We start from the raw sequence: 21,500 nt of genomic DNA on the forward strand, positions 1-21,500 counted from the left end.
ACAGATGGAGCTGGAAGGGATTATGCTCAGTGAAATATGTCAGAAGGATAAAGAAAACTACCAATGGTTTTACTTATAGGAAGACCATAAGGAAACCAAACAAGGGGTAAGAAAAAAAAGACAAAGCTATTAGGAAAACTATAAATCTGAGACATACAGCAAGGGAGGGGTAAGAACAGGGATCAAAACAGGGACAGGCAGAGCTCAAGAGAATATGGTGACAATTCATGGGTGATTTGATGGTGGGAATTTTATGGGGATTACACCCGAGGAGAGAGATAAAACATTATACAAAATGAACAATGATATAAAAAATAAATATAAATAAAAGAAAATGTAAAAAAAAAATGGTCCATTTACTTTTGCGTTAGTTCTCAAGGGAAGGGGTCTTAACCACTTGTTACAGGGCAACCCCAATATGAAATGGGTGGCCTGACTGTGGATCCTCATATTCAACTGCAGGCACATACAAAAAGATTAATAAAGGGCTTATTTACAGAAGAAGAAAAAATGAAGAAATGAATAACTTAGGGAGAAAGAGAGGGGGATAAATTCACGAATGTGTCCTACCAGTTCCGCTGAGCTGGAATCCCCAATAGCACGCTAAGAGCTGGCAAAAAACCGAGAGAACCCCAAGGCCCACATGTCTAGTTTTATACCAAACCTGGCTGTTTAACTCCACCCTCAGGCCCCAGCAATCCTCCCTTCAGTGATGATACATTATGTCATTTGTAGTTCTTGGTGTCTTGGATACCTTTGATCTGGAATGGGGGTGGGGCTCATAAAACCTATTTCTGGAGTTTGTTCAGGACATCCTTTTTCCCCTAGCACACTGACACTTCCATAGCAACAGGATTGTGGTAGCTTCTCTAGTTTCAACATTCATCTGGACTATTTTTTTTAATTAAAAATTAAATTACTTTTAGTAGTTTTGAAAGTTAAAGTCTAAAGAAGTGGCAAAAACTATAATCCCATCATTGAAATAAATGCTAATCTTTTGAAAGAAAAACACAACTGGGAATCTGGATGAGATCAAAGATTTTATTCCACTCTTGCAATTTTTTATGAATTTAAAATTAATTTAAAATAAAACAGAAAAAAGTAAACTCTAAGAAAATTCCCTTATTTTACATTACTTTAGTGGTTTAATTACAGTTCTAATTATTCATTTGTTAAATAGACTAATATTCTAACCAGTTTGCATTTCACAGAAACTTTTATCACCAATGAGAGGAGGGAAGCTGTCTTTCTTGGTTCTGTGAACTGAATATTCTTTTCTTTGAATACCTCTGCTTGGGGATGTTTCTCCATCCTATTGAAGATTCACTCTATCATGATACTGCTATATCCCTGAACTCTCTTCTCACGCAAAGGTCCATGAGAAAACATTTCATATTAGCAATTCTACATCAATTTAACTCATTGTTAAATCTCTTGCTAAATGTTCTGACTTATCTTTCCCAGTAATTCAAATGTACATAATTTGTAATTCTATTAAACTTTACAGATTCTATGCATATTGTATCTTCTTCCTAAACAGTGATTTTTTGGTCACTCCTGTGAAGTCTTTCAATGTTTCTGAGTAGAAAAAAAAATTTAAAGCTTAACATATGATTTCCTTCCCATCTCTGCAGCATTTAGCACAATGCAGGGCATATATTTGGTGTTCAGGAAATACTATTTGCTCAATTACCTGCTCCTATGCTTTAAGAATAACAGTTTTCATTATATTATTTATGTGCTAAAAAATAGAGGAATAAACTTTCCCATAAAGTTAACTTAGTCTCATTGATTTTCATTCTACAATCAAAGACACAATAATAAAAAGCACAGAAAGATGCCATTTTTAATGAAAAAAAAGATAAATATTCTAGATTCTATCAGTGATAAACTTCAAATATTTTAAAATAGCATATCAGGTAATATAAATGAATCAATGACCAATGTCATACTTAAAATTAGAAAACAGAGATGTTCTAGAATTCAAATCATGTTATCTGGCTCCACAATAATAACCTTCTGTACATAAATCTCTGACTTCCAAGAATTTAATTGCTAATTTTAAAGAAAAACTGAAGGCTCAACAATAATGCTTAAGACGTTGTCCTTCAAGTCCATTTATTAAGTGAAAATTTATTAAGTGACCCTAACCAAGTTATTTAACTTGAATAATCTTCAGTTTCTCATGCATAAAACAGGAATATTAATCCAAGAATTCCTGTTAGGCAACAGAAAAATGATAGTGTTTGTAAGACAGTTGGAATATAATGACTACTTATTGTTGCTATTGATATTATTGTATTATTATTATTATTATGTGTATAGAAAAAGAGCTCACAAGTGAGTTTATGAAATACATTTATTAAAAAAAGCCTTGAAGAAGATGAACCACCTCAGTGTTCATTTAATGATGAACAAATAACAACTCATTTTTTATCCTTATAATTTACTATATTCCTTAGATCTCCTGTGAACACAGATTGCAAATATAACCATAAAAGTTGAGTGTTACGGGCAGAAAAATTTTGTTCACATCATGTAACAATTAGAAAAATATATAATCTTTCACATTGCTTTAGGAAACCTGATTATTTTTATCATAGAGTAATTATTAAGTACAAATAAAAAAATTACCCTCTGTAAGTTCCACTCAGGTTGCTTGCTCGTTCCATCATGTCCTATCCTTATCTTATATATCTTCCCAACGTTTCTTATTTCAACCTAAATGAAATGCAAAGAAAAAATGAGCAGATGTTATAAATTATGCACATTGAAAAATTCTTTTCTTACTATACACACTTGTTTTGTTCCCAGTAGTTGATTTTTAAAAAATGCACACATATATTTTTTTCTCTTTTTGTCATCAGACTATCCTGGAATTTAGAAAGAACAAATACCATTGCCTCCTTTCTATATATGAAAATGATGCTGGCCAGAGGAAAATAAATAACATCTTCAAGGTCATACGTTGAGCGTATGGAAAGAGAAGTTGCCAACCCAGTTTACCTGATTTACAGTCTATGCTAGCACTGGTATTCTCAAATTGGGCTGCACTTTAGAATCACTTGGGGAACTTCTAAAAACCTCAAATCTCAGACAGCACTTAGATGAAATAAACCAGAATCTCCAGCGGTTAAAAAAAAGAAAAGGTTTTTAAAGTTCCCCCAAGTGATTCCAATGTACAATCAAATTGAGAATCATATATTCCAAGATTGCATCCTGAGTAAATTTTTCCAGAAAAACATTGGCAGGATTTTCTGCATATAAATAAATACACCGCAAGGTATAAGTAGTAATAGACTTTGTGGGTCAGACTAGGAATCTAACCACAACATAAAGATTTTGAATTTTAAACAATCATCTCCACATAATCTTTAGAAATGCACATATTGTATGACTGCCTGTACATTTGCGCCAAAATGCTTCTGAACTAAAAATTTAATCATTGCAAAGGTAGAATGACAAGCACTGATCTGAAGATTTACAGGTTATCTGAGTATGAGTGATTGCCAGTAATGCAATTTTATTTTTTTTTAAATGTTTCCTTTTATTTTTTTTTAAGATTTATTTATTTATTTATACAAGCACTGGGTACAGTCAGAAGCGTGGGAGGGTGAGAGAATTCACCAGAGCCAGAGTGGGGAGCAGAACAGGCAGAGTGACGAAGTACACTGCTGAGGGGAGCAGCGGGCAGCAGGAGAGGTCTGCAGTGCCATGTGGGACCCTCGTTCGGCAGCCAGGGATCGAACCGGTGCTGCAGAGGCTGCAGGCAGCTTCGCAGCCCAGCGCTCAACCGCTGCGCCACCGGGGAGGCCCCCAGTAATGCGATTTTAAATAACTTGGTTTTCTAGTGTTTTGTATTGGCTGCAATCATTCTCTAATCTCTAGCCAGTCTTAGAATACCGCAACAATACGCTCCATGGAGAACAACTGCTGTTTAATAGTGCATCAAGCCAACACTGAGCTTACACTTAATGGGGTAGGATGAATTAGTGAAGTGGAATGCAACTATTCTAACTGAAATTTGCCCAAAGCCTTGCGGAACTAGGAAAGGTGGCCAATAATAAAATGATACAGCCCGGGCTCTCTGCTACTGAGTAGAAAAGAAACACATTTGAATGGACATGGATAGAGGTTCAAAATACAGCCACTGAAGATGCCAAGAAAATGATTTCACAACCATTCAAGTTATCTGAACAACATCTAAAAGTATATGCAATGTAACAGAAAGGTTTTCATTACCAGGAGAATCTCTAAATGTTTTATAATCTGGTTATAATTTGAGCTGAAGGTAATGGTTTATGGGACCAGTTTCAAATCAATGGCCTAAAACAAACTGTCTTTAAAGAAAGCAATTTTCTTAAAAAAAAAAAAAAAGATTTATTTATTTATGCATACAAGAACTGGGATGCAGGCCAGAGGTGCGGGGAGGGTGAGCGGATTCACCAGAGAAAGAGTGGGGAACAGAAGAGGCAGATGTACTGAAATAAACTGCTGAGGGGAGCAGCAGTCGAGACAGAAGAGGTCTGCTGCACCATGTGGAGGCTAGCTCCCTGGCAGGGGATCAAACTCGCGCTACAGTGGCTATGGACTGCTTCATAGTGCTGGAAAGCAATTTTCTTGTACAACTTTCCTTTCTTTTATAAGATAAGAGAGGGGAAAAAAAGTTTTCTTTGACAACTGCACTACACATTAAGATAACTTATGGGGATGCTAATGGATCAGAGATTTATTTTCTACAGGGCACACACACACACACATACATACATACCACACTCTCACATCTTTCTGTATTATAGTAATAGCTTTGAAATGTTCAAAGTACAATATTACTACTAATATTGTTTACCTTAAATTCATCCTCCTGTCTTGGAAGGAAGAGCTTCTCTGGGTTGCCCTTGCTAAGACTTACTGGTCCACTGACTCCTTCATCTCCATATACCCAGAGTGTGACATTGGCTTGAGTGCCTGTGTTTCCTGTCAGCACTAATACCTTCCATTCATCTTCTGACAGAATTGTCTCACTACTTTGGGAAAGTCTAATTTCTTCTATGGGAGAAAAAGGGCATTAGTGTCAGATCAGTTCCACATCATATTGACAGAATTCTTTATCACATGGAGCCCAAGGATATAAAAACATGTCAGGGAGGGGTAAGACAGGGCAGGAAGACACTGAACTACAAGTCTTGAGAGTTGATTTGTGCTTGTCTCTCCATAGCAAGTTTGTGGTCATCTGAAACTGAATTATGAAATAAGTTAAATTAGAATAACAAACATCTGAAAATCCTGGCAATCTTTCACTTACCCTCAACCCTATACCATGGACACATGCTGGAATTTGCAGTTCTATGTCCAAAGATTTTTTTTTTTATAATTCTGCCTGCCTGAGTTACAATTTTTGGACAGAATACTACAATATTAAGCAACAAAAGAAAAATGGGATTAAAACATATTATCAAGTGAGATGTAAAAATAGCAAATTGAGGAGAGAGAAAAATTTCTTCTGAAATATTTCTGAAAAAGATATGCTACTGGAGAGGTTAATGAAAGATTTGGAACTAAAGTGAGCATTGTCACAGATGGAAATGATTACCATAAGAACGGATTAGTCTAAGAGGATAAAACTGCAGAGCAGCATCTTATAAGGCAGTCTCCATCAGCTAGCTATTCCCAAACAGCCACTTTGTATGATGTTAATGAAGTCAACTTACCAAATGAAATTGTTGTCTTTTCTCTCTCTTTGACCTGTTTTCTCATCTAAGGAGATACTGGGACATACATGCACAGATTACTTCCTAAATTACTCTATCTTGGTTATCTGAATTGCATCAACAAATGCATGCCAATTCTTAAATGATAATTTCAGTTAGCAATATTACAGACTTTGATAATGAGAGAAAGTTCTTCATTTGAAATGGGTAGAAGGAAACAAAGACGAGTCAACTTTCATTATATGGCTTAAAACTATAGGAAACCCTATGCAGCAAGTAGGTTCTTATCATTACAGCATCAAAAAGAGACAACAAACTCACTGAATAAACAGCTACTTTCCAGCTATAATGAACAAATTTTAAAACAAAAACTATGCAAAAAAGTGTGAATGCTAAAAGAGAACTGACATTCATTTTTACAAGTACCTCATCTTTTGTCTCATAGCTAAACTCTGTCATTATAAGAGTGGGAATTATTCCTTCAATCACAATAATAATAGTCACCATTTATTAAATCCTTTCTCTATGTTACATTCTGTACTGAAATTTTTATATGCGTTTCTCATACCATGAATTAAATCAAATTATGATGTCCAATTTTATAAGATGAGGAAGACATTAAATAGTATATACAAATCAACTAATGAGTAAACAATGAAATATCTAACTCTGAAGCCTCCACATTTGAACAAGTTAGATGGGTGCCCCATGATCCTCAGGACACAAAATTAAATACTGTGTTAAGAATTGTACTAGCCACTTAATACCCATTATCATGTCAACCTTATTTGGTCCTCACACTAATTCTATTAAACAGGTGAACAAACTGGGACCCAGATGTTAATTTGTTCAGTTACACAGCAATTAAAAATAAGAACTAAGTTTCACACCCAGGCAGAGCAAGTTTGAATCTCATGCCTTTCTGGATGCATTATCATCAATAGTAGTTGACTGGAAAAGATCAGAAAACCTTCTCCAACAAAATGTTATGATAGAATCTAATTTTCAAAACTGAAATATTGTATATGAACACCTGACCACCATGTATGATATTTCTAGTCAACCACAATGAAAAACCTTGTAAACACACTTGGAATATCTTCAAATCCTAGACAAGAATGAAATAAGATTTCTTTACTAAAGAAAACTATATAGCATATCAATAGGTCCCAAAGAGTAGTCAGTGGTTAAGATCAGTGGAAAATTCTTTAGAATTAAAATTATTAACTTAATATCTTATAAATATCCTGGTTATTTAAAATATTAATTCTTAGCCAAATTAAGAAAATGTATTTAGCTCCTATTATTATTCACTGGACATTGTGTTTGGTTCATTGTGCTATCAATATTGATAGCAAAGATTAGATGCTTGAAAAGATAAATAATGAGGTACCTCACACCATACACAAAAATCAACTCAAAATGGATTAAAGAACTAGACATAAGACCTGAAACCATGAAATACATAGAAGGAAATATAGGCAAAACACTACGTGATATGCACATCAAAGACATCTTTATAGACACATCACCTAAAGCAGTGATAGTGAAGGCAAAGATCAACAGCTGGGACTACATCAAATTAAAGAGCTTCTGCACAGCAAAAGAGACAATAACCAAAACAAAGAGAAACCCCACCGACTAGGAGAACATTTTTGCACACAACAGTAATGATAAAGGACTGATCACAAAAATCTACAAAGAGATGATGAGACTCAACAAAAACAAAGAAAATAATGGGCAGAAGAGCTAAAAGGAAACTTCTCTGAAGAGGAAATGCAAATGGCCAACAGGCATATGAAAAAATGTTGAACATCACTTGTAATCAGGGAAATGCAAATCAAAACTACAATGAGATACCATCTTACACCAGTGAGAATGGCACATATTAAAAAAACTAGCAACAACAAATGTTGGCGAGATTGTGGAGAAAAAGGAACTCTCCTGCACTGTCGGTGGGAGTGCAAACTGGTCCAACCACTATGGAGAGCTGTGAGCTGTGTGGAGATTTCTGGACCTACTAAACATAGAGCTTCCATATGATCCAGCAATTCCACTCCTAGGTATTTACCCAAAGGACACAGAAACATCAGTTCCAAAGAGCACCTGCACCCCTGTTTATAGCAGCACTATTTACAATAGCTAAGCTTTGGAAACAACCCAAATGCCCCAAAATAGATGACTGGATCAAGAAGATGTGGTGTATATACACCATGGAATATTACTCAGCATTCAAAAAAGATAAACACATGCAATTTGCAGCAACATGGATGGCGCTGGAAGGGATCATGCTCAGCGAAATAAGCCAGAAAGAAAAAGAAAAATACCGGATGGTCTCACTCTTAGCAGGAATCTAGAAAACTTAAATAAGGGACCAGGAAAAAGAATAACTATAAGAAAGTAAAAATCAAAATCAACAAACAACTATGAACCAGAGACACTCTATGGGGTTTGGGGGGGGGCAGAAAAAGGAGGGATTGGGGTCAAAATAAGGGGGTTGTAATTGCATGGGGAATATAAAAATAAAATTTAAATAAAAAAAATAAAATAAAATAAAAAGCCTGTTAGACATATATAAAAAAAAAGAAAGAAAGAAAAGATAAATAATGAAAGTCTCACCTTGGAGATAGACACAACCAAGTGGAGAAGACATATATTTGAATTTCAAACATGCAGACACATTCATAGAAAATAAAAGAACTATTGTGAGGTTCAGATATAGCAGATAGTAAGGAGTGACTAACAGTGCAAGGATGTGCAGGAAAAGTTCATCAATGGAAACTTATTACTGGATGTAGAAGGATGAATCAGAATTTTGCAGAAATAGAAAGGGAAAAGCAAATAGAGGGAACAGCATATCCAGCAAGCACAAAGGCTTGAAGTAGCAAGTGCGAAGAACTGTACTTGTTGATAGGTGGTTGACTATGACAGCACATGAGATGTTATGTGAGAAAAGGAGAGAAAATGACACCGTGAGAGGCACTGGGCAAGCTGTAAGGGAGTTGGCATATAACTTTGCACAAGGAATGGGGAGCAGTCAAGATTCTAAATTTGGTAGTGATATGATCTGTGTGTTACAAAGTCCAGTGTAAATTTTATATATCAGGGAGAGACTGAGACAAGACAGTGAAAAATTAACGCTGAACAATGAACAAAAAACAAATACTACAATGAGATCAAGAGACCATTGTCACCTGGTTTTAGTTTCTTGGGAAATCTATGTGTACCTACATGAGTGCACAGGTGTGTGTATGTGTGTCTGTGTTTAGCCTATTTGTTTGATTTAGTCTGCAAATAAGTTGATGATTTCTAAAGCATCTTCTTCCTGGCCTAACATTTTCACAAGCACATTTACACAAATATACATTGCAAGAGTGCATTCATGTTACAAAAATTGATAACTTAATATGGTATGGAATAATTTTTTAATGTTAGTGCTGTTATCAATAAAAAATAAATACCATCTAATATCATGATTTTTGTTTAATGAACCAAAGTCCATTAGTTTCAGAACATAAATTTATCTATTTGAGAATTGTAAAAGCAATTACTTTTGTCTACTAAAGGTTTAAAATGTTCTGAATTCAGAATATTTGATGGAGAATCTACAATAATTGACACACACATTTGGAATATCCCTAAATATCATCTATAATACCTAAAATTTATTCAAATAACTCAAATATGTTCTTTATTGGGGTGACAGAACACCTTAATTAAACATTAATCAGGTTGACTCAGACAAAAATAAAGTTAAACTACTTTAGTGATACTGATTCCTTAAACTCTGCAGAAAGAAAAATTACTCACAGAAATAAGTAAAAATCAGCTGGTTGTAATAACTCAGAGGTTAATCAAAGTTGGAGTCCATTGAATCCAACTAAAGGAATCAATCATCATCAGAGTGTGTGGGCATAAAAAGATAAGGAGACACACTACAGCGGGGGAGAAGGGAGTAGGAGTAGGATCAAAACAAGGATGGTAGGAATTTTACAGGGACTATAACCAAGATGAAAATGCATACACTGTACAAAAATGAAAAATGATGTAAAAAATATATAAAATAAAAAATGGAATAATAAAATTTAAAAAAGATAAGTTGTATAAGACTTTGCATGTTTTCAAGAAAGTGTTTCAGAAAGCTGACTTATACAAAAATGTAAAGCAGAAATTGAAAATAAATGTCCCTTAATATTTGATAGTATGGTGTCAAAAATGGTTATTGCTTAACCCTGATTTTAAAAACCAAAATCATCTGCAAAAAAATAGTAAGTTAAAGCTCTCTGTAAGGGTCTTACAATGTAAACATATCTATTTCTATAAAATTAACATGAGTGGGAATGAACTATCTAGCATTTATGAAATTACAAGCATTATATTTTACATTAATTTTTATACTTTCAGATATAACAATCATATACAATTATAAATAGGTTCCTAATTGGGCCTTTTTTCCAGGAAGTCAGGATGATTCCCTTTTAATTCTGTCCTCATTTCTTCATTCTTTCAGGGAAATCTTTGCTTTTCATGAACAGTGCTAGATTCTCTTTTTCTACATACCAAATGAACAGTGCTAGATTTTCTTTTCTACATATCAAATATCTTTTATTTACACACCAAATAAAAGTGTCAGATTCCTGTGTCAGTGAGTTGAAAGGCATTATCCATGAGAATTCCTAATAAGCATCCTTCATAACTAAAACTAATAAGAATGATGGAGTACATGGAGTATACTATGAAAATAACAAAATGGTTTAGAAAATAAATAAAAATGGAACAATTACTAAGATCACAACAAGAATAATAAATGACATTATATGAACATAATCTATAACCTGGTAATTCCATTTGTAAGAATTACTCTAAAGATTTGCAGATGATAAGATAATATACATAGAGAACCCCAAAAACTCAAAAAAAAAACTAATCCAACTCATAAATCAGTTCAGTAAAGTGGCAGGATACAAAATCAACACGCAAAAGTCAGTAGCCTTCCTATACACAAACAGTAAATATGTAGAAGAAGAAATTTAAAAAAAATCACTTTTATTATTGAAACAAAAAAAATCAAATACTCGGGAATAAATCTAACAAAAGAGGTAATGGACCTATGCAAAGAAAACTATAAAACACTGTTAAAAGAAATAGAAGACACAAAAAAAGGAAAGACATCCCCTGCTCATGGATTGGAAGAATAAACATTATTAAAATGGCCATCCTACCAAAAGCAATATACAGATTAAATGCTATTCCAATAAAAATTTCAATGTCATTCTTCAAAGAAATAGAACAATTATTGATGAAATTCATATGGAATCACAAAAAACCCCGAAAAGCCAAAGCTCTCCTGAAAAAAAAGAAGGGAATGGAGGCATCACACTCCCAGACTTCAAACTATACTACAAAGCCATAATCATCAAAACTGCATGGTATTGGAACAAGAACAGACACTCAGACCAATGGAATCAAATAGAAAATCCAGAAATAAACACACAGATTTATGGTCAACTACTCTTTGACAAAGGAGCAAAGAATATGCACTGGAGCAAAGAAAGTTTGTTCAGTAAATGGTGCTGGGAAAACTGGGTCGCTACGTACAAAAGAATGAAGCTTGACCACTACCTCACACCATGCACAAAAACCAACTCAAAATGGATTAAAGAACTAGACATAAGACCTGAAACCATAAAATATATAGAAGGAAATATAGGCAAAACACTACATGACATGCACCTCAAAGACATCTTTACAGACACATTACCCAAAGCAGTGATAGTGAAGGCAAAGATAAAGAGCTGGGACTACACCAAACTAAAGAGCTTCTGCACAGCAAAAGGGACAATAACAAAAACGAAGAGAAACCTCACCGACTGGGAGAACATTTTTGCACACAACAGTAATGATAAAGGACTGATCACAAAAATCTACAAAGAGCTGAAGAGACTCAACAAAAACAAAGAAAATAATCCATTCAAATTATGAGCAGAAGAGCTAAAAAGAAACTTCTCTGAAAAGGAAATGCAAATGGCCAGTAGGCATGTGAAAAAATGTTCAACATCACTTGTAATCAGGGAAACGCAAATAATGAAATAATTTAAAACAAAATATGTGTCCCTTGTAAGTTTTGCTGGAAAAAAAATTCCAAAAATAATGCACAATATTAATGGAATAGGTAATTAGGTTATGGGACATTGTAGGGTAAACGATTTTCAGGCTTTTCTGCCCTCCTGCCATTAGGACTGCATGCCTGATAGGTGGGCACCTGCATTTGTTACAACTATTATAAGTTGTATTATTTACTTCTGTGAGCCATGGCAGCAGTATTGAGATATTCACCAAAGGAATCCAAGACAGGAGAAGAGGCAGGAGAGAAGTGGAGAAAAAAGGCCAGAGAAGCCCTGAGTGAAGACTTATCCGGGGCTTGGAGGCCTGCTGGCCTCCAGGCCCCCCAGCACCCTTGCCTGCCATGTACCTGGTTGGTGCACTACATGTAAAAGTTCAATAAAAGCCTGAGAATGCCACTGAGGGCTCCAGCACTCCTCCTTTACCCAGACTGCTCAAATCTTAGATATTCTGCTCTGTGATCATCCTGCCACTACATACATCTATACATTGGATTATTTACAGTTATTAAATTATAAAATTATAATTATTATTTTTTTAATATTATGAAAAATACAATCCTTACTATCATCTATTAGCTGAAAAGCACATCACAAAATTGTACACACAAAATCTAACATTTATATATTATGAGCTACCAGAACCTATGAGACATAGCAAAAGCAATTATAAGGAAATAAAGTAGCAATAGGAGCCTACCTCAAGAAATCAAAAAGATTTCAAATAAGCTCACTCACACCTTAAGGAACAAGAAAAAGAAGAGCAAATGAAACCAAAAATCAGCAGAAGGAAGGAATAAAAATTGGAATGGAAATAAATGAAACAGGAATCAAAAAATATTTCAAAATATTACTATAACCAAAAGCTGGTTCTTTGAAAATACAAACAAAATGGACAAGCTTCTAACTCTACGCACTAAGGAAAAAAAGAGGGAAAATTGGAATATAATAAAAAAAACTAAAGAGGCATATTTGCCCTCAGAAATACAGAGGATCTGTGCCTCCCTGGTGGTACAAGCGGTTGAGCGCCGCACTGTGAAGCTGTCCGCAGCCTCTGCAGCGCTGGTTCGATCCCGGCCGGCCAGAGAGAATCCCACATGGCGTGGCAGACCTCTCCTGTCTTGCTCGCTGCTCCCCTCAGCAGCGTATTTCGTCATTCTGCCTGTTCTGTTCCCCACTCTGTCTCTGGTGAATCCCCTCACCCTCCTGCGCATCTGGCCTGTACCCTGGTTCTTGTATAAATAATTAAATCTTTAAAAAAAAACACAGAGGATCAATTAAAATTATTATGAACATTACTATGAAGATTTTTAGGTAATAAATTCAATAATCTAGAAGAAATGGACAAAATTTTAGAAGCATACACTCTCTCAAGTATGATTCGAAAAGAAACAGAAAACCTGAAAAGACAAATTATAAGCAAGGTAATTGAAACAGTAACCCAAGGACATCTCAAAAACAATAATGCAGGACCAGATGGTTTCATTACTAAGCAATAGCAAGCCTTAGAGGAACTAATACCTATCTTTCTCAAATTTTCCAAAAAAATTGAGGAAGATAAAATACTCCCAAACACATTTCATAATGTGAAAATTACTGTTACAAAAAGCATACAAGAATATCATAAAAAAAAAGAAAATAACAGACCTAATTAACATAGATGCAAAACCCCTGAACAAAGACAAAAGCCCCAGTTGAGGCCTTGCAGGACCTAGCTTTTCACTGCAGGCCCCTGGCCACACCAGGAAGTGCATCCCATTCAGTGCTCAGCCACCAGCACCTTGGGAGCAGACACAAGCCCCATTCGGGGCCTTGAAAGTCCCAGATTTTCAGCATGGGCCACCAGTTGCACACGGGAAGTGCATCCCATTCTTCACTCAGCTACAATTGCCTCCAAGCAGAGCAATGTCCCAGCCAGGGCCTCACAGAACCTTACTCAACATCAGGACACTCAGCAATCCTCTTGGAAGCACTCCTGACTCTAGGCCCAAAACAATGGAACACACAAAACTAAACAAAACAAACCCTAGAAATCAGACTATAGAATTGTGGTTAAGAGAAGAAGAGGTTGAGGAGCAATAGGTGAAGGGGACCAGTGGACTCTGACAGAAGATTATGAGTGGAGGGCACAGTGTGATAACATACATCTGAAGAGATATGAGCCTATAATCATTAAATCACAGTGTTATAAACCAATGTTACCTCAAAAAAAATTTATGCAATTAAAAACAAAAGAAAAATTAACAATGGTATTTGATAAGATGCTAATATACAACAAATATAAAGAACTCACACAACTTAATAAAAAAATCCAATTTAAAAATGGAGAGAAGATATGAATAGATAATATTCCAAAGAAGATATACTGATAATCAAACAAGTACATGAAAAGGTGCTTAAAATCACTAATCATCTAAACCAATGAGATATCAATCACCTCACAGCTGAGAGAATAGATATCATCAAAAAGACAGAAAAAGCATGTGTGGGCAAAAGAATTGGAAAAAAGAGAATGCCTGTACACTGTTGGTGGGAATGTAAACAGGTTCAGCCACTATGTAAAACAACATGGAGGTTCCTCAATAAACTGTTAAAACTATTGATCTACCAAATCCACTTTTCCATATGTAACCAAATGAATTGGTAAAAAATGATTATCAGAGGTATATGCAATGCCATGATCTTGAAACAATATATGTGCCCAGAAACACACCACTCAATAAAGAAGACATGGTATGCAATGGAATGCTACTCAGTTATTTAAAAAAAAAAAATCATGAACTCCTGTAATGCAAAAACATGGGTAGACCTAAAAATAAGTAAAATAAGTATGATGGAGAAACAAAACACCATGATTTCACTCATAGGTGGTATACAAGAAATAAAAACTAAACGAATGAAAAAGAACTTAATAAAACAAAGATAAAAGATCAAACTAGTGGCTATCAGAAGGGATAGGGAATGAAGAGTGGGAAAATTGGTAAAAGGGGTCAATTTTATGGTGAAGGATAGAATTGGATGGTGGTGAATTTTATGTAGTTTTTACAAATATTGATTTAATATAATGATATATACATGAAACTTACAGAATGTTATAAAGCATGTTACTTTAAACAAATTTATAACTGCATCCACATGCAATGGAGTATTATTCAGTCATGAGATAGAAAGAAATTCTGCCATCTGTAACACTGTGGATAGACCTTGAGGAAATTATGTGAGCTAAGTCAGACAAAAACAATATATGATGCTACATGTATGTAGAATCTAAGGGAAAACTGAACTCATAAAAACAGAAATAAAACGGTGGTTGTCAAGGATGCGGTTAAGGGGTAGGGATGGAATAGGAGAAATGTTTAAGGGAACAAACTTACAAGTAGTGTACAAATAAAGCCTGGAGATCTAACGCACAGTATAGTGACTATAAACAACAATATGGCATTGCAACATCAAACTTGCTAAGAAGATAGATCTTTATTATTCCCCTTGTCAGAGTACATTTCTATCACATATTGTATTTCAGGATCCAGGTGGCAACAAAACCAAGGACTTTCATATCTTAATGATAAATGCCTCCTGGGAGAAACTAGCTGGTTCTGGCACTTGTCAGAACAGCAAACTCTGCAAAAAACTGATATTTTATAAAGACCTTGACAAGGCACACTGCCAAGAGAAAAACAACAGACACCAGCAAGTCAGCCCACATGAACCAACCAGATTCCCCATATAATCACCTCGCTGAGACTGAGAAGACAAAGATAGTTCTGGGGTACAGTTGGCCTACCATTTTCTCAGGTCCACAGCACCTGCTTAAAAGTGATTTCCTTATACCAAACCTTTTCTACCTTATTGGTTCTCAGGGGACAAGCAGCTCAACTTTGCCTCCTGTATTAGAGGTGTTAGCTAATGCCACCATGGTAACCACATTGTAGTATCTATAAGTATCAAATTAATCAAAAGTATCACTTTAAACTTTAAAAAAATTAACAATAACATTTAAAGATATTCTTACAAGAACAAATTTTCATTATATAGAGAGATTGTCTCTAAATATTTTGCTACACATAGAAAAGTATCTATTTCTAGAGATTTCAGCTGGCATGCTATTTTTAACAAGTCAAATTTGACTTGAGATGACCCTACCAGATTCAGTTGCCATTACTTCCTGACACAAGATCGAATTCCCCTTGTATGAAAAATTTTAACTAAGCACAAGTTTCTCATGCAGTGTAATTTGTCACTACTCCATAACTTCATGACATGACATGAAAATATAAACTTGGGTCTAGTTCAGTGCAGCAAAATCAAAAGGCTAATAATTTCTTTCCCTCTGGTTGATGTGATACTATCACATGGTTGTCAGTAACAGACTTTTATTTTCCATTACTATCTAAAGTAAAAGAGGGCACACCCAATAACTAATTTTCAAAGAGCACTTTTATAAAGGCAATATTACAATTTATCTGTCTTTCAAGATGGGTCTTTCAAAAAAAAAAAAAAAACGGTTGAGAGACAGTGGCCTACTATTTAATTTAACCCAAAGATGACTAGACTCTGATCTACAGGATTTGTCAGATACATCTATTATACTCTCCAGTAAGATAGAGGATAACTTAAGAGCAAGAAAAAGATTAAGCAGACTAAAGGATAGACACCAAAAATTCAAACCACCAAGGCCAGAAGTATTTTATTCATGTCTGTTTCCTAATACAAGAAAAAAGATTATTATTTTTGTTGTTGCTTAGACTTTGTTAAAAATGTGATGTTATTTATAAAATATATTCACAAAATATTTTGTATGTGATAGCACAATACAATGTCATAATTTTATATTATCTTCTTTTCAAGCCATTGTCCGGGAGTAAACATTGAATTTAAGATAAAGAAATAAAACACATTTTAAAATATATGTATTCTTTATAAGGCTGAAACATAATAAAGCAAAATAACAATTTAAAGGCAAGTTCATGTGCTATATTGTATCCTGTAATATAAAAACATTTTGGTATTTTTCCTGAGGTGGCCATAAAGAAGCAATGCAGACAAATGAGAAAAGAATGACAAAAAAGCCATTGCTTACTTGTAGCTGAAGAAAGTAAGGGACCCTTGGCCTCAGATTCTGGTGGTATTTCTTGCAGGGTTTTTGATGCAATGATCTTTTCCTCCTCTTGGCTAGGTGGTGCAGACATACCCATTGGGTTTTCTCTGCCAACTGAAATTAACATTTAAAAATAAACCATCTTCTCAAATTCATTTGTTTCTTCTCAACATATGTTCAACTATGCAAGTTTACATTTTTTATTGTTTTCCTCTCAATGCCTAGTCAATTCCTTTGCTCTGTAATACATAGTTACCAGAAAATGACTTTTCATTCTTAGCAGCAGGCTGTTCTTGTATGGTATTTCCATAAGATCTTTTCACAAGCAATAATTTAATACCACAGTATGGATCAAATGACTTATTCAAGATGTTATCCCTGTAGATCTTAAGTGGAAACTCCTTTGATAACCTGGTAATTTTGTCCTTCCCAAAAGGGTAAACTGACTACAATGTCATTCAAACAATAATTTTTATGACCTTAATGAAATATGAGAACCAAAGAAATAATGTCTATAAATAATGAAATCATTAGCTGTTTTTCTGTCTTTTATTTATAAGTACATTATTTTACTGTTGTTCAGAAATAGGTATCTCCAACTTAGTTAAGTAATGATTCCAATTTTATAGTATATGCTCACATGTTCTATTTAGGATTTCAAAGATTAAGGTTTTTTTCTGTTTCATCTGTAAAAATCAGGCATATCAAACCATTTTTAAATGGAAGCAATTCATATTGTGATAATCATATTTTAGAAATTACCTCAGAAATAAAAAAAAAAAAACATTGGTGTCTGGCTCATCATCATCATCACCATGAACAGCTACTCTTAATACCAAAATTTCCATGAATAACTTAAAATGACTCATAAAATACGTTAACATGTGAAGGCATAATGACCCTATAGGTATAGTTAACAGGAATTTGAAACAATGATATGTAGAGTGACAACACAGTTATTAAGCATAAGTTGTATCTAAAAAACCACCCATGAACATATTGTCATTTGTAACTTTCAAGCATTAGAGGATATAATTTCAAATAATATTAAGCTTTTTCATACTGAGTCCTATAAAATATGTTTCCTCATATGGTTCCTTTACAATGAAGTTCTTTATCTGGTGGAATTGATGCTAATAAAGGAATTTAAAAAATAGTAGAAGGAAGAGCAGAAAACACACAAAAAAATGTGTTTACTGAGGGTTAAATGAATACTTGGTGAGGAAAAAAAAATTAATGAATCCTTTAACAGATATAAGATACCTCAGGGACCACAGAAGAGAAAACAATGTACCAACATAGAAACTCATAGCACAAAGTCAGCCTAAGAAAAATTGAAATGGAAATAAATATATCTCATCTCTCTTTGCTCCCTACACTGGTTTCTCAAGATAAAACATCACACTCAAAAAGGATGTCAGTATCTTTTTTGAATCACAAAGAGTTGCATTAATTATAGGAACTTCAGGGTCTAGATGATATTTTCTGAAAGGTCATAAAACTCCTACCCCTCTGCGTAAAAGACCGTCCACTTTGCTTTGGGGTCAAGAGTGTCACAGATGGAGACACAAAAATCCAAGTGACCGTCCATTGGATTAACAACTTACTCTGAATTGAGTGACACTTTCTAGTGCACTCTGTTTCAGTTTCACAATTACTAAAATGTGAAAATGTATTAATTTCATTTTAACAAAAAATAACACCTGTGATCAAAGTAAAAGAACCAGAATTGTTCAGCTGGAAATAGCTATGTATCACACATAAGGCTAGAACGAAATGACTAATTTGTTCACTTCAGAGAATGTATCATTATATCCAAAAGTTCAGTAGTATCAAGGTCCACCAGAACAAAGGCATAATTTTACAAAGTGAACTATTTAAAAACATTTTTTTATTAAATACCAATCATTTAAAACAAGCTAAAACTTACATTGTAGCAATGTGTCATGTTACTATAGCATGTGTGTTTTAAATCCATAAAGTTTACGATCTGAAACATACTTTTTTCATAATAAGGTTATAATATATATATTCATATATATATTTGGGATCTAAGGAATTAGGTATATGATGGTATGTCATTCAGATTTTGAAACCTGAATGATTTAAGCAGAATATTATGAAGCAAAAATGGACTTTCCAAGCATATTTTTATAAAAACTTTCATAAGACTCGAACCTGAAAAAAAAATGGCTCTCATTATAGTAAAAAAGTAACACCTGAACCACATCTTCAGCATTTTTTCAGGTTACTAAAACCTTAAATCTCATGATTACTATACAGAAGTTGGCTAATAGCATGAAACTGAGCTGCAATTATAGTAAGAGGAAGCAAATTTTTGTGCATCATTTAAGTCTGTTTTAAAACTTACAAAATTTGGACATGTTCACTGTTAACTAGATGTGTTAAAATATAATAGTACATTGAAGTTAATGAAAAGTCACAAGTTATATTTATCCAATATTCTTTAAATAAGCACAGTGTCATCTGATTATATGGACTTTATATGGAACAACGGGAATGAACACCTTTCAAATAATCCATATATTCAGATATTCCATTAAGAAATTTCCCCATTGGCTCAGTATAATAATTGATCTCTTCACACTTTCCCCGATATGGTTTGTAGTACTATGAATGTAAATTCATGAAGGAAAGAATGAAAATGTTTTGTTGAAAAAACTAGCTATCACAGTTAAATAATAATGGAATAAATTATTTTATTATAAATTCTCAATACAAAGTTAATAAATTAAAGCGAATCCTAACCAAATTATAGGTGAAGAAACCAAACCACAGAGAAGTTATCCGATTTTTTTCCTCCAGAGTGATTAACAAATGAGAATAAGAAGGTATCTCTTGCCTTCCAAGAATCTATCAACTCTACTGAGATTGTAAAAGATATAGCAGGAAGAATTAGAATAGAAACCAATTAAAATGAAATTAGAGAAAAATATGAAACCAAAAACTGGTTCTTTGAAAATATCAATAAAATAATAACATTCTAGTCATACTAAAAAATATACAGGAATGGACATAACATTAAAAATGCAAAAGGGGACAGTACTATAGATTCTATGGATACTAAAAATGATAATAAAGAAATACTATAAAAAACTCTATTTCCATAAATGATAACCTATATGAATTGGATCAAGTCCTTAAAAAACACAATTTGCCAAAACTCACATCAGAAAAAAACAGTCAATCTGAATAGGCCTGTATCTATTAAAGAAATTGAATCAATACTTATTACTTATCTCTCAAATAGAAAGCATCAGGCCCACAGGTTTACCAGAGAATTCTAAACATTTGAGGAAGAAAATTCATAATAATTCTTGATAATCTCGTTGAACAGTAACAGAACTCATGCTATGAGATCAGTATTACCTCAATACCAAAATGAAAGAAGGCATCACATTAAAACTGTTGATCAATAACTCTGACAAACACAGACGCAAAAATCATTAACAAGATGTTTTCAAAGTGAATCTAACAATCTATAAAAAGAACACCAAAATGTGATCAAGTGGGATGTACCCCAGGTATGAAAAACTGACTCAACATTCAAAAATCAATTAATGTAAGGTATATTAGCTCAGTGAAAATATTCGGTGTTTTCCATAATGATGGATACATGTCATTATACATTAGTCCAAACATTCAGAAATTATACCAAGTGAAATATAATATTAACTATGAGCTTCGAATTATTACAACATATTGATATAGATTTATTAATTGTAACAAATGCACCATCTGGCGGGACATGGTGATGTGGGAGGTTATGTATACCTAGGGCAGGAAGTATTTGGGAAATCTCTGCACCTTTCCCTCAATTTTCCTGTAAACCTTAAACTCTTCAATAAATAAATATCTAAGATTTACAATGTGAAATCCTTTACTTAATCATCATAACCACAAATACTTGTATAGCACTATAATATTACTGATTACCAGACACAGTAAGCATCTCATATATTTGTCAACTCAGTAATTCTCACATCACTGAGTTAACATACTCTTTAACTTCATTTTATAAAGGATGAGCATTTGATTCAAGTGCAGCAAGAGTGCACAGCAAGCAAGAGGTCAAACCAGCATGTGAACACTGGAAATCTGGCTCTCAGAGCCTGTGAGTTGAAACACCACCTTTGTTTCTCTATTCTTCTGTACCTGGTCTCTCACTATTTGGTGGGAATGCCCAGTCAATGAGATGCATTGTCATAGGCAGAATAGAGCAGTACCCTCCACATGATGATGAGTCTTGCTAGACCAAGTGCTATATAAGACACATCATGGCAGGTGCTTCTAAGGAGGCCAAGGCCATGCATTCAAGGGTGCATGCTTAGTGACAAGTACCTTTCCCATAGGAAAGTCTCCACTGAAGTCTCTTGAAATACAACCTTACTATTTACTTCTTACCACTACCTCTTTCCTTTTATTGATGAGGGTCCTGATAATTACAATTCTGCTTCCCTGTGGGAAAACTTTAAATGCTACGTGAAAAAAAAAAAAAGTTATGCAATTAGAATGTTCTATCTCTCACTGAAATAAAAAACAATTTGA

The 21,500-nt window shown here is 34.0% G+C and overlaps 1 protein-coding gene across 1 annotated transcript in view; it reads right to left on the reverse strand.

Moving 5' to 3' along the window:
• The window catches only part of RP1 (RP1 axonemal microtubule associated), a gene marked incomplete at its 3' end in the record, with an annotated part of 246,194 nt that overhangs the window by 32,881 nt on the left and 191,813 nt on the right, over positions 1-21,500 (reverse strand). The window contains exons 16-18 of the mRNA XM_084230564.1: positions 16,914-17,045; positions 4,850-5,049; positions 2,635-2,721 (exon numbers count right to left, since the gene is read on the reverse strand). Of these exons, the coding sequence (XP_084086690.1) occupies positions 2,635-2,721; positions 4,850-5,049; positions 16,914-17,045 (419 nt within the window). The remainder of the gene's footprint in view (positions 1-2,634; positions 2,722-4,849; positions 5,050-16,913; positions 17,046-21,500) is intronic.

The sequence above is a fragment of the Talpa europaea genome (genome assembly GCF_964194135.1).
Source record: "Talpa europaea genome assembly, chromosome: 3".
Classification (NCBI taxonomy): Eukaryota; Metazoa; Chordata; class Mammalia; order Eulipotyphla; family Talpidae; genus Talpa; species Talpa europaea.